The following is a 15,235-nucleotide window of genomic DNA, read 5'->3' as shown; positions in this document are numbered from 1 at the left end:
GCGGTTTGGTCGATCGGTGGTTACTGCAGGTTGTAGGCTTGTCGGAAGAGGTGGGTCTTCAGGTTCTTTTTGAAGGTTTTGATGGTAGGTGAGAGTCTGTGTTGGGGTAGAGGGTTCCAGAGTAGGGGTGATACGCAAGAGAAATCTTGTATACGATTGTGGGAAGAGGAGATAAGAGGGGAGTAGAGAAGGAGATCTTGTGAGGATCGGAGGTTGCGTGTAGGTAAGTACCAGGAGAAGAGGTCACAGATGTAAGGAGGAGACAGGTTGTGGATGGCTTTGTACGTCATGGTTAGGGTTTTGTACTGGAGTCTCTGGGTAATGGGGAGCCAGTGGAGGGATTGACAGAGGGGAGAGGCCGGAGAATAGCGGGGGGACAGGTGGATTAGTCAGGTAGCAGAGTTTAGAATAGATTGGAGGGGTGCGAGAGTGTTCGAGGGGAGGCCACAGAGCAGGAGGTTGCAGTAGTCGAGGCGAGAGATGATGAGGGCATGGACTAGGGTTTTTGCAGATTCTTGGTTGAGGAATGTACGGATTTGTGAAATATTTTTGAGTTGAAGTCGGCAGGAAGTGGAAAGGGCTTGGATATGTGGTTTGAAGGAGAGATCAGCGTCAAGGATTACCCCGAGGCAGCGAGCTTGTGGGACTGGGGAGAGTGGGCAGCCATTTACTGTAATGGATAGGTTCGTTGGGGGGGTCGCGTGAGAGGGGGGAAAGATGATGAATTCTGTTTTGTCCATGTTAAGTTTCAGAAATCTAGTGGAGAAGAATGATGAAATAGCGGATAGACATTGAGGGATTCTGGTTAGTAGGGAGGTGATATCTGGTCCAGAGATGTAGATCTGTGTGTCATCAGCATAGAGGTGATACTGAAAGCCGTGAGATTCTATGAGCTGTCCCAGGCCAAAGGTGTAAATGGAGAAGAGCAGGGGCCCAAGGACTGAACCTTGTGGGACTACGACAGATAAGGGGCGAGGTGAGGAGGTGGTGTGTGAGTGGGAGACGCTGAATGTCCGGTCTGTTAGGTATGATGAGATCCAGGATAGGGCCAAGTCTGTGATGCCAAGGGATGAGAGGGTCTGTAATAATAGGGAATGGTCCACTGTGTCAAAGGCAGCCGACAGGTCCAGGAGGAGGAGGACAGAGTAGTGTCGCTTGCTCTTGGCGGTTAAGAGGTCGTTGGTGACCTTAGTTAGGGCAGTTTCAGTGGAATGGTGTGACCGGAAGCCAGATTGTAAGCGGTCAAAGAGGGAGCAAGAAGAGAGATGGGAGGACAGTTCAAGGTAGACGTGTTGTTCCAGTAGTTTGGAGGCATAAGGGAGAAGTGATATAGGGCGATAGCTAGATACAGAGGATGGGTCAAGAGAGGGCTTTTTGAGGATAGGTGTGATGGAGGCATGTTTAAAGCTTGAGGGGAAAACACCAGTTGTTAGTGATAGGTTGAAGAGATGGGTTAGGGTTGGGATGAAGACTGTGGTGAGGTTTGGGATGAAGTGGGATGGGAGCGGGTCAAGTGCACAGGTGGTGAGATGCGATCTTTCAAAAATATTTATATTATTTATATTTTATAAGTTGAAATTTTTAAAGGCACTATTCACATTACTAAATGTTATACTGAAAAATGGAAAAATAAATTAAAGTGCTTTAAAAAAGAGATTTTTATTTATTTCATATTTAATTTTCAGTAAAAATAATCTGACAGCATAACTTTCCAGTTCAGTACAGTTATGTTGATACCGTACTTATATGGTTTTATTTTTCCAATTTAAACAGGGAAAGAAAGACAAACAGAAACATACACTCTGTATCTACACATTGTGGTAGATCGGCTCACTCGTCTGCACATAGAGGTAGATACAGGAACACTGTCTCTTTAAATCTTCCACTGGTTCATTAAGAATACTGCATAAACCAGTGCAATGTTTGCAAAACAATCACGGCCTTCCTAAAAATAAAACAGACCGTATGGCACAGTCCTACTTCATGTCTCCTCCTGATGAGGCAGTCATGGGGTCGCTATATGCATGGGTCCCACCAGTCGCCTCTCTGCCCTTACGCTCCTCACTGTCCCGGCTCTGGTCATCTTCGCATCTTACTACCAATGCTGGTGAGAATTCAGTCCCACGTCATGTCGTGACCTCACCTGAGCTTGTGCAGGAACCTCCTAGGCTTCATCAGTATTATGAGCACTCGCAGTGGTGATACGAGGATGTGCCGAGGACAGAAGATGCTGAGGAACAGAGGAACCAGAGAAGGCTTCCAGCCAGGTGACTACAGTCCCCAACGTACTAATATCCGTACACGTACAACCTCTAATGGAGAACGTGTGTGAGAGGTGGGATGGAGATCGCGCGGTTTCATTCTGACACAGCTGGCACAGTGCTGGTCGTGGTATCAGCAGCTTCATAGTTCTCGTTAGCGCCAGTGCGTCTCTTGTTTTTCGCTCTAATGGAAAACCGTCCAACAAATGCATGTAATGTATTTATACATATCAGATACCTCATGTCCCGTCCTATGAGTCCATAGCAATGTGAAAGTATTTACAAGAATGTACCTTAAACGCGTATTCCCATTTCCGAGATCCTATCCCAATATGTAGTAGGTATAATAATGATAATATCAGAACATACCTATAATGAGAGATGTAGTATAGTTCCCCTGATTCCTCACGGGCATAGCGCTGCGGTAGCATAAATTACTATGGCTACGGCCACTCATATAGTGACAGCTACTTAGTGGTCTTTACTAGAGCTGGGCGAACCCCATCAGTAAAGTTCAGGGTCTGTACCAAGCACTTAGTGTTCGTGCATGGACCCCGAGTACGGACTTCTCCACAAAGTCCGTGTTACTGTTCGGATCCGGCACGCCGAACATCGGGTAGTTTCCTACACTGTCATCTGCATGCCAGCATGAGAAACAGCTGCGGTTCTAATCGGTGGTAAGATCATTACCACCAGTCAGAAAGCTGCCAAGCTATCAGATGACAGTGTGAGCCAGCTGCTGTGTCCAGAGGTAAAAAGGTTACCGCCAGTCAGAGGTATTGGCTAATAAGAGAGTACTACTGCCATCAGCCTAAGCCTGCAGTTGCTGAAACAGGAGCAGGTGCTGCTAATATGAGTATTCATCTAGTAGTAGTTGTGCTATAATTAAATAAATACATGACTTGGGGTCTCTTATTTTTGATAGCCAGTATAGGCAAAACCAACAGCTGAGGGCTGCACCCATGATCTGTCAGCTTTATCATGGTTGCTTATCAAGCATAGAGGGGCCCCACAGTTTTTTTTAATTATTTAATAACTTAAACGGCATGGGGTCCCGCTCATTTTCGACGACCAGCCAAGCTAAAGCAAAAAGCTGTTAGCTGGTATTCTCAAACTGGTAAGGAGCCATAGCTGTTGCCCCCCAGCAGAAAAATAGCAGCTCACAGGATCCCCATCTATTAGGTGCGCCATGAGAAAATTCACCAGCGTTCACATCTGATGACCCCTGGTGACCTCACTTACTGCACCGCTCCCTGCGTGTAAGTTCTCAGGAGTGGGGGCATTCTTACCGACAAGGACGCCATGGACGGATAGACTTGTATGGAATTAGTGTGTTTTACGTTCTGTAAAGACGAGATGTGGATGGAAAAATTAGTCCCAAGGGTCTGGACAAATTGAAAAAATTAGACAGAAGGTGAATAAGTGATTGGAAACATCACCCGAGAGACACTGGCATTATCTACAGGCAATACGTACGGTATACGGTCTTCAGTGTGAGGGGTTATGGTGTGGCAGTATTATGTGGTGCTTAGTGATATCGGTGCCGGATTTCCGGATTTTGGATTATATCATTACGGTGACTATACTCGTATCGTGGTTTTATTTGGTGATTGTATTTAGTGATTATTTGTGATATACACCCCATCACCTGTAATCCACAAGTCCACTTACATTCCCCGCACAACATTTCGGCCTGTCCGCTTTCCAATGTCAGCGCTGAATACAGGTTTATCTATTTCTGTAACTCCCAGAAAGACTAGAAACTAAACAGACAGGAAGCAAAAACTTACTCTCTGTATTTTTTGTAGGTTCCAGTGGGTTTGTGTTCTGAAACTTGTGTTCCAGGAAGTCGACAATCAAAAATGAAAAACATGTCCTCATGCTGCCATGATTGTACAACGTGTTCGGAAGGACAAATATCCAACACATCTGGTAAATATCAGAGGGAAATGTAAATGACACACATGGGGAAGAGGATCCGAAAACAAAAAGCTTAGGAGAACGGAGCACCGCAAATAAAGGGAAGGGGGACAAAGGCTGGGAACGGATATCTGCAAAGAATAAATGCTGCAAAATGTGACATATTATGGGGACACAAAGGAGATATCAGAAGAAGAAAATGTAAAGTTCTTGGAAACGTTTCTCCATCTCTTGTCCAGAGTGCAGAGCGGTTACACAGATCATCTCTCGCTCTGGAGAACCCGTCCTGTCTTACATTACCCAGAAAACACCATTCATTTGAGGCCTTTTTTATTGACTTAATTACTCATAAAACCCTCAGGGTGGACACTGACACCTTGGGGCCCCTGTGCAAGAAATGTGTCTGGGCCCCCCTCCTTTTATGGCAACAAAGATGTACGGTAGATACAGTGGGGAAAAAAAGTATTTAGTCCGCCCCCAATTGTGCAAGTTCTCCCACTTACAAAGATGAGCGAGGCCTGTATTTAACATCATAGGTAGACCACAACTATGACAGTCACAATGGGAAAACAAATCCAGAAAGTCACCTTGTCTGATTTGGGAAGATTTATTTTGCAAATTGTAGTGGAAAATAAGTATTTGGTCACCTAAAAACATGCAAGAGTTTTGTCTCTCACAGACCTGTAACTTCTTCTTTGAGAGGCTCCTCTGTCCTCCACTCATTACCTGTAGTAATGGCGACTGTTTGACCTTGTTATCGGCATAAAAGACACCTGTCCACCACCTCAAACAGTCACACTCCAAACTCCACTATGGTGAAGACCAAAGCGCTGTCGATGGACACCAGAAACAAAATTGTAGCCCTGCACCAGGCTGGGAAGACTGAACCTGCAATAGGCAAGCAGCTTGGTGTGATGAAATCAACTGTGGGAGCAATAATAGGAAAATGGAAGACATTCAAGACCACTGATAATCTCCCCCGATCTGGGGCTCCACGCAAGATCTCACCCCGTGGGGTCAAAATGATCACAAGAATGGTGAGCAAAAATCCCAGGACCACATGGGGGGACCTAGTGAATGACCTGCATAGAGCTGGGACCACCGTAACAAAGGCTACCATCAGTAACACACTCCGCCGCCAGGGACTCAGATCCTGCAGTGCCAGACGTGTCCCCCTGCTTAAGCCAGAACATGTTCGAGCCCATCTGAAGTTTGCTAGAGAGCATTTGGATTATCCAGAAGAGTATTGGGAGAATGTCATATGGTCTGATGAAACTCTAGAACTGTTTGGTAGAAACAAAACTCGTCGCGTTTGGAGACAGAATGCTGAGTTGCATCCAAAGAACATCATACCTACCGTAAAGCATGGTGGTGGCAACTTATGCTTTGGGGCTGTTTCTCTGCAAAGGGACCAGAATGACTGATCCGTGTACATGAAAGAATGAATGGGGCCATGTATCGTGAGATTTTGAGTGCAAACCTCCTTCCCTCAGCAAGGGCATTGAAGATGAAACGTGGAAGGGTCTTTCAGCATGAAAATGATCCCAAGCACACCGCCAGGAATGGGCCAACATACCATCAACAGCGCGTGCCAACCTTGTGAAGAACTGCAGAAAAAGTTTGACCTCTGTCAAGGATAATATTGACATGAACTTTAGTTAATATCCAAATACTTATTTTCCACCATAATTTGCAAAATAAATCTTCCAAATCAGACAAGGTGATTTTCTATATTTGTTTTGGCTCTTATAATTGTGGTCTACCTATGATGTCAATTACAGGCCTCTCTCATCTTTTTAAGTGGGAGAACGTGCACAATTGGTGGCTGACTAAATGGGTACAGAAAGTATTCAGACCCCTTTACATTTTTCACTCTTTGTTTCATTGCAGCCATTTGGTAAATTCAAAATAGTTCATTATTTTCTCATTAATGTTCACTCTGCACCCCATCTTGGCTGAAAATAAACAGAAATGTAGAAATGTTTGCAAATTTCTTAATAAAGAAAAACTGAACTATCCCATGGTCATAAGTCTTCAGCCCCTTTGCTCAGTATTGAGTAGAAGCACCTTTGGAGCTAGTACAGCCATGAGTCTTCTTGGTAATGATGCAACAAATTTTCCCCCCTGGATTTGGGCCATTCTTCCTTGCAGATCCTCTCCAGTTCCATCAAGTTACATGGTGAACGTTGGTGGACGCCATTTTCAGGTCTCTCCAGAGATGCTCCATTGGGTTTAGGTCAGGGCTCTGGCTGGGCCGGTCATGAATGATCACAGAGTTGTTCTGAAGCCGCTCCTTTGTTATTTTAGCTGTGTGCTTAGGGTCATTGAACCTTCGACCAAGTCTGAGGTCCAGAGCACTCTGGAAGAGGTTTTCATCTAAGATCTCTCGGTACTTGGCCACATTCATGTTTCCTTCAATGACAACCAGTCGTCCTGTCCCTGCAGCTGAAAGACACCTCCATAGCATGATGCTGCCACCACCATGCTTCACTGTTGTATTGGGCAGGTGATGAGCAGTGCCTGGTTTTCTCCACACATACCGCTTAGAATTATCACCAAAAAGGTCTATCTTCTTCTCATCAGACCAGATAATCTTATTTCTCATAGTCTGGGAGTCCTTCATGTGTTTTTTTTAGTAAACTCTATGCGGCTTTCATATGTCATGCACTGAGGAGAGGCTTCCGTCGTCCACCCTGCCATAAAGGCCTGACTGGTGGAGGGCTGCAGTGATAGGTGACTTTGTGGATCTTTCTCCCATCTCCCTACTGCATCTCTGGAGCTCAGCCACAGTGATCTTGGGGTTCTTCTTTACCTCTCACCAAGGCTCTCCTCCCACGATTGCTCAGTTTGGCTGGATGGCCAGGTCTAGGAAGACTTCTGGTGGTCTCAAACTTCTTCCATTTAAGGATTATGGAGGTCACTGTGCTCTTAGGAACCGTGAGTACTGCAGAAATTCTGTTGTAACCTTGTCCAGATCTGTGCCTTGCCACAATTCTGTCTCTGAGCTCCTTGGCCAGTTCCTTTGACCTCATGATTCTCCTTTGGTCTGACATGCACTGTGAGCTGTGAGGTCTTATATAGACAGGTGTGCGCCTTCCCAAATCAAGTCCAGCAGTGTAATTACACACAGCTGGAATCCAATGAAGGAGGAGAACCATCTCAAGGAGGATCACAAGGAAATGGACAGCATGGGACTTAAATATGAGAGTCTGAGCAAAGGGGCTGAATAGTTATGACCGTGATATTTCAGTTTATCTTTTTTTAAAATTTGCTAAAATTTCTACATTTCTGTTTGTTTTCAGTCAATATGGGGTACAGAGTGGACATTAATGAGAAAAAATTAACTTTTTTGAATTTACCAAATGGCTGCAATGAAACAAAGAGTGAAAAATGTAAAGGGGTCTGAATACTTTCCGTACCCACTGTAAGTATGATACTTTGTGATGTGATGAAGGTGGGACGAAATGATTCTCTTCATGTGGGACAATTAGTTTCAGCTTTACTCTGGATCATCACATTCGAAACATACAGTAGGTTTAACTCAATGGACTATAAAGTGTTAAATGGTGAAATGTAAAACATTTAGTGTCCCGCAGCCCCTGTAATCATAGTAACATGTACGTTCCTTATATTATTTCCAGACAGTGAAAATTGCCACAAGTGTCCTGATGGGACATGGCCGAATGAAATTAAAGACAACTGTATTCCAAAAATAGTAGAGTTTCTGTCATACGAGCAGGATGTAATGGCAGCAGTCTTCTCCTCCATGTCTGGACTTTTTCTGATTATAACCATCCATGTATCAGGGATTTTCATCTTCTTCTCGGACACTCCTATAGTAAAAGCCAATAATCGGAACATCAGCTTCATTCTTCTTCTGTCCCTCACGTTGAGTTTATTATGTGTGTTCCTGTTCATTGGTCGCCCCGATGACACAACCTGCATGCTACGACAAATCTCCATTGGAGTCACCTTCACAGTTGCAGTTTCTTCCATCCTGGCCAAGTCCATCATGGTTTCCATCGCTTTTAAAGCCACCAGACCTGGAAGCTCCTGGAGGAGATGGATGGGGGTGACGCTGCCCAATTCGGTAGTCCTGATCTGCTCCTTCATTCAGTTTCTGAATGGTCTTATTTGGTTGTCGGTTTCTCCTCCATTTCAGGAGATGGACATGGACACTTATCCAGGAAAGATCATTATTCAGTGTAGTGAAGGTTCTGTTGTGGCTTATTATTTCATGTTGGGTTATCTGGGGTTTCTGGCGGCTGTGAGCTTCGTTCTGGCTTTCATGGTGAGGACATTACCTGATATTTACAATGAGGCCAAGTACATCACCTTCAGCATGCTGCTCTTCTGTAGCGTCTGGATCTGTGCTATCCCAGCGTATCAGAGCAGTAAGGGGAAGAACATGGTCATGGTGGAGATATTCTCTATATTGGCCTCGGAAATTGGGATATTGGGCTGTATATTCTTCCCCAAATGCTACAATATTGTCATGAGGCCGGAGATGAACAGCAGAAGACAGTTCCTGGAGAAACATTAACTTGTGTATGGACTATACATAGAACGCTGTTAATGACGTGGACTTTTCATCTTACATTGATTTCCTTGTAAATAAATGAAGTATAGAAAGAAGAATCCATAATATTTGATAATGTTTCAGTTGTCTTTACTGTAGTAAACTAGGAGGCTCGGGGCGCTGTAAATGCGGAGACTGAGGAAACATTGCAAAAATATCTAAAGTATCCCTCATCCTGGTTGAGGAGGTGATGCATTAGTAGGAAAATGGTCTTTTATGACATATTTTTCTTTGTCTCCCTTATCTCAGCTGTCAGAGAGGAATGTGTGGAGGATATCAGCTCTATGGCCTAATATATTGAAATTATAGAAACCGGTGGTGTAAATCCCCAGTAGGTTGTAAGGGGGGGCCAGGGTGGTAGTCGTGGCAACGGGCTGTAGTGTTCCCACACCCTCGTGCCCCAGAGATAACATTTAATGTCCCTTCTGCTGCACATGCAGCGTGCGCAGCAACACGCTCACACTTACTGTCCGAGTCCCCTCAGGTTCTGTCACTCCGGCTTCGCGTTCCTGAGCTCCACAAACCATTCCAGAGACAAAGTTATTTTCCAATGGTTAAACTTTACTAAGCAGGAGGGTATCCATCACATTTGCAGCACAACCTACACAGAGTGGAATCTCCTCAGCTTTCCCTGTTTCTCCTGCAGTTTCTTTCTCCTTTGGCAATCCCTGCTTTGCTTAGGGACAATCTGTGTCTCGCTTCTGAACAATCACTGTTCCATCCGTGCTCCAGGCCCACCAGCTTCTTAAAATTCCCTGGTCCGGCTTCAATAGGAAAAGGTGCCAGGTTTGCCATCTCAGCTCCATCTGCCCCGGTCGTAGACCCTGGATCCTTTTTGGGTTGGACTCTGGTCTAACTGGTGACTCCCCGCATGTTCCTTAGCCTGGGGCCCCTTCCTGCAGTAGCAGATTTATCCCTATGGCTGGCAGACTGTTCCTTCCCACTGTTCACTGCTCCGTCCTGACTGCACTGAGCCCTAACCAGGAAGTCCCCTCCTATATCTCACTGCCCTGTGCTGCACTGCTCTGTAACTCCTCCCAACAGAAAAACCCCTATACTAACTAAACCTAAGCTACTAATCCTGATCCCTATCTCTAATATGCCCCCCTCTATTCTATTGTTCTATACTACCTTATATCCTATCCTAGCCCTAAAGGTACCTTCACACTAAACAACTTTACAATGAAAACGACAACGATCTGTGACGTTGCAGCGTCCTGGATAGCGATCTCGTTGTGTTTGACACGCAGCAGTGATCTGGATCCCGCTGTGATATCGCTGGTCGGAGCTAGAAGTCCAGAACTTTATTTGGTCGTCAGGTCGGCGTGTATCGTTGTGTTTGACAGCAAAAGCAGCGATGCCAGCGATGTTTTACATGGAGCTAACGACCTGTGAGAACGATAAGTGAGTCGCCGTTACGTCACTGGATCGCTCCTGCATCGTTCTGGAGCTGCTGTGTTTGACATCTCTACAGCGACCTAAACAGCGACGCTGCAGTGATCGGCTCGTTGTCTATATCGCTGCAGGGTCGCTGAGTGTGATGGTACCTTTATCCTATACACAACACATAGTACACCTGAGGAAGGTGTCAAAACCGAAACGTGCGTCGGGGAGGGCGCACGGACCCTGTGTACATCCCTACCCAGCCTTCTACTAAAAGGTAAAAAAACATTATATCTTTTTATTTTGTGCCCTGAGCAGGTACCTGATAGTGGATGTTTTAGACTTTGCTGGTATTAGCTGGACTTTGTGTTAGGTCCAATTATGGGTATTTACCTATCTATACGTACTATACATCCATCTTTTCATGGTCGGCACATGTAATAACCTATATGGGTGGGTTTGTCCTCGGTTCCCTGCGCCCTTAATATGTTTTTAAACCTATGTGGTGCCTAGGCACTTTGCAGCACTATACCTCACTTGTCCTTTGTAATTATAGTATACATTGATGTATTATGTAATTTACGATTTAATAAAGGTTTGTACTTTTAATACATTAATTTATTTGGACTTATTGGTCGTTTCCTCCTGTGGGTCCCCTGTGACCCATATCCTTTTGCACGTCTGATTAGCGACTTGTCCTGTGCTATAGTCCTCCCTTTTTTAGGGCTTGTCCATAGCTCTGTCATTCGGTTAGCCCTTTGGCAACTGTATTGGGATCTGTCATAGCTATGTTCCTCTTTGTTGTGTTTTTTGTTACCTATACACAACACATAGTACATTTACATTACAGCACATGACACACATCAATTATATTCACATTAATGAACATTAGGGAACCGCAAACAATTAGTAGACTAAAGAGGGGGGAAGCATATGAGGGTCCCCGTCACCTCCTTACAAGGTCATCTTTCAAATATTTCTAAAAATAAATATTTATAAAACAATGAATAAGTAAATGAATGAAAAAAATGAAAAACTTACTTTTCCTTAAAACACTCATTATATTAAGTAGTTACAGACTGTGTGCCAGTTTGTTTCACTGACCTACGGATTCCAATTCATCAAGTGTTAAAAGGTCAAGAAAAAAGTCAATTTAAATTTAAATAAAGTGTAATAAACACTCGTGAAATATATTATTATACCTCCTGGTGGTATAACAATGGCGGAGCTCCTTGTTGATATGTGTTTACTGACATCTTCACTCTTCATATACGATTTAAATAAAAATTAAATTTATGTAAAATAAAAATTACAATTAAAAGCAATTAAAAAAGATAGATAAAGTTAAGAAATAAAAGAAAACCATGCATGGAGACTCAACACAGTAGTCGTGCGTGCTCCCTAATGGGTGCAGAACTTCCATCAAAATTCAGGCCTACAAAATGATCAACTTAAAAATTAGCCGCAATATTTGGTCAAACATTTTATTAAGTCACCCATAGTATAATGGCTGGAGCTGCTTCTCTTCTGTCAGAGAGACTGGACTCACCATTCCGGTGCCAATAGCAGGGTAGAGGTACAGAATGCGCCCATAGGAGGAGAGGAGACAATTCCTGGACTTTTAGTCATCTGTACAACAGGTGCGTGTGCCAGGACTCTGCGTCAACTCGAGCAGAACAAACTTATACTAAACCCCCCGAAAAGAGACGGCTCAGGTGTATGTAATGGCGGAAGACCTCACCAAGCACCATGCCATCAAGTTGACACCAGTGAAGGGAGATCAATGGACTCTGTTAGTCTCCCTCACTGTAAAAGAAAACGAAAGGGAAAAACATGCCGGCCTCCGCCTCCTGGAGCAAATGGAGGCTGACCTCACTGAATTCTCCCCTGAGCAAGTGGGGAAAAATTGCTGCAGAGTTATGAAATAGTGTTCATAGAGTCATAGAATGGTAGAGTTGGAAGGGACCTCCGGGGTCGTCGTGTCCAACCCCCTGCTCAATGCAGGAGTGACTAACCCTTCTCAACAGATGTCTGTCCAGCCTCTGTGTGGAGACTTCCATGGAAGGAGAACTCACCACCTCTTGTGGCCGCCTGTTCCACTCATTGATCATCCTCACTGTCACCCTTCTAATATCTAATCTGTGTCTCCTCCCATTCAGTTTCATCCCATTACTTCTCGTGTTTCCATGTGCAAACGAGAATAATGATGATCCCTCAACACTGTAACAGCCCTTCAGATATTTGTTGACAGCTATTAAGTCTCCTCTTGTTCTTCTTTCTTCCAAGCTAAACATTCTCAGATCCTGTTCCCGTTCCTCATAGGACATACTTTGCAGTCCGCTCACCATCCTGGTAGCTCTTCTTTGAACTTGCTCCAGTTTTTCAATGACTTTTTTAAATGTGCCCAGATCTGGAATATCTTCACTCATCGTAAGAACGACTTCAGATGCACTGAGGTCATTCAGCACGAAACTCCCACTGGAACCACTGCTCCCATTACAGATAGATACTGTCAGATTCCGCTGCAGATGTACCAAGAGGTGAAGGAGTTATTGTCATATATGTTCGGAAACGGAGTGATTCCAGAATGCCAGAGCACGGGGGCCCTGCCTATTGTACTGGTCAATAAGAAGGATGGAACCTTGAGGTTCTGTGTTGACTACCGATGATTGAATGCCTATACTGTGTGAGACTCATACCCCTGCCCAGGATTGAAGAGTCCCTGGTTAGAGGCTACTGACAGATTTCTATGGCTTCTAAGGATCGACCAAAGAATGCATTCATGCTCCCTATTGGACTGTTTGAATTTAACCTGATGCCCTTTGGCCTAATCAATTCTCCTGGGATATTTCACCAGCTAATGGAGAGATGTCTTGGAGATCGGAACTTCGAATCCACCTTCATTTACTTGCATGATATCGTTGTATACTCCTCCACCTTTGAAGAACATCACAGTCTGTTAGAGCAAGTGTTGGAGCAGCTCGAAAAGCATGGGCTGAAAGTCAAACCCTGAAAATGCCACTTATTCCAGAGGTAGATTGAGTATTTAGGACACACTGTCTCCAGCGTCTGGATTTATCCAACCCCTGAGAAAGTAGCGTCCGTACAGAATTGGCCCACTGCTAAAGAATTGAGAGCATTCTTCTGAAGACAGGGTGCTACAGGAGGTTCATGAAAGACTTTGCGAAAGTTGCGGCTATGCTCCACAAACTCCTAAGGTGAATGGCAGGAGGGCACAAACAGCGGACTAGCCAGTGGAGACCCCGGCAGGAAGAGGCTTCCCGTCCTCTGTAGATGGCACTAACCAATTCCCCCATACCGACCAATGCTGATTTCTCCCAACCCTTCATGTTGTACATGGATGGAAGTCTGGGGTGGATGCATCCTCTGGACAGCTCGTCACCTACCATCCATCTAACAGGTACTTTATGACCTAATAAATAAGTATGAGTGGCGCTATAGAGCACAAAGCAGTTTGCCTGCCGCAGGTGAAAACAATCACCACAAAAGATTGTAGTAGTAAGAATGAAATAAAATAGATGATCACATAAAAATGATTACATCAAAACCTGCGCTGGTATAACTGCCTGTCGACAAGAATCTCCTACACTGTCAACAACTCTAAGATCATATACATAAAGGACTGTATTGGCATGCTACAAAGTCCAATGTTGCAGATGAACAGACCAACCGGCATTCCTGGTCAGAGAAAAAGAAAGTCAGTTCTCATCCTTACCACGAATCCGTAGGGGGAATGTTGACGGTCCTGAATGAAGATCTGCTGCCAGAAAGAGTCCCAGGATGCCGCTTCACTGGCCAGGCAGGTAACAATACATTATGTCCTTGTAGATAACACGGCAAAGTTTCGGAGGAAGACCACAAACCCCCTCGGTGCGGTTAGTGCGATCGGCGCCTGCGCAGGACCTGTAAGCCATAGTACGCAATGTGACCGCACACGTGACGGAGGGTAAGGTACGGGTGGCGATATGGACCAAAAAGTACAACGCGTTTCGGAGACGCCTGTCTCCTTCTTCAGGTATGGTCCATACCTCCAAATAGTAGTCCTTATATAGACGCCAGCCGTACCATTAATTATTGAAACCCGAAAAGTTCTATCCCACAGTTCAAGCCCTTAGGGATAAGGGTATCTAAGGTGAAGATCCATTTGGTTTCTGATCTTGACATGGATTTGATAAAATTTCCTCCTCTCCAATGTGGGTGTATCCTTTCAATTCCCACAATCTTCATACTTTTTGCCTTTCCCTCATGTAGTTCAATAAAATGCTTCGAGAGTGGGTGACCCAGGAATTTATTATTGATATTACGAATGTGTTCGTTTATTCGAACCTGCAAAGGTGTCTTGGTGCGTCCAACGTACATTTTATTACAGGGGCAAGTGATGGTGTAAAGAACCCCTGTGGATGAACAAGTTATAAATTCTTCAATCCTCAATTCGGTATTGCCAATCTTCGTTTGTTTATGTGTTTGAGTTTTTTTACACAATTGCAATATGTGTAAAAAAACTCAAACACATAAACAAATACCGAATTGAGGATTGAAGAATTTATAACTTGTTCATCCACAGGGGTTCTTTACACCATCACTTGCCCCTGTAATAAAATGTACGTTGGACGCACCAAGAGACCTTTGCAGGTTCGAATAAACGAACACATTCGTAATATCAATAATAAATTCCTGGGTCACCCACTCTCGAAGCATTTTATTGAACTACATGAGGGAAAGGCAAAAAGTATCAAGATTGTGGGAATTGAAAGGATACACCCACATTGGAGAGGAGGAAATTTTATCAAATCCATGTCAAGATCAGAAACCAAATGGATCTTCACCTTAGATACCCTTATCCCTAAGGGCTTGAACTGTGGGATAGAACTTTTCGGGTTTCAATAATTAATGGTACGGCTGGCGTCTATATAAGGACTACTATTTGGAGGTATGGACCATACCTGAAGAAGGAGACAGGCGTCTCCGAAACGCGTTGTACTTTTTGGTCCATATCGCCACCCGTACCTTACCCTCCGTCACGTGTGCGGTCACATTGCGTACTATGGCTTACAGGTCCTGCGCAGGCGCC

General features: G+C 44.5%; 1 protein-coding gene across 1 annotated transcript in view; it reads left to right on the top strand.

The window, feature by feature from the left end:
- Positions 1–8,724, top strand: part of LOC143801161 (vomeronasal type-2 receptor 26-like) — a 51,134-nt gene extending 42,410 nt beyond the window's left edge. Inside the window, exons 2-3 of the mRNA XM_077281230.1 lie at positions 4,070–4,193; positions 7,823–8,724. Coding sequence (XP_077137345.1) covers positions 4,124–4,193; positions 7,823–8,724 — 972 coding nt within the window. The 5' untranslated portion in view covers positions 4,070–4,123. The remainder of the gene's footprint in view (positions 1–4,069; positions 4,194–7,822) is intronic.
- Positions 8,725–15,235: the final 6,511 nt, after the last annotated feature.

Source organism: Ranitomeya variabilis, chromosome 1 (assembly GCF_051348905.1).
Source record: "Ranitomeya variabilis isolate aRanVar5 chromosome 1, aRanVar5.hap1, whole genome shotgun sequence".
In the NCBI taxonomy this organism is placed as follows: Eukaryota; Metazoa; Chordata; class Amphibia; order Anura; family Dendrobatidae; genus Ranitomeya; species Ranitomeya variabilis.
This window is presented reverse-complemented; position numbering and strand designations above follow the sequence as displayed.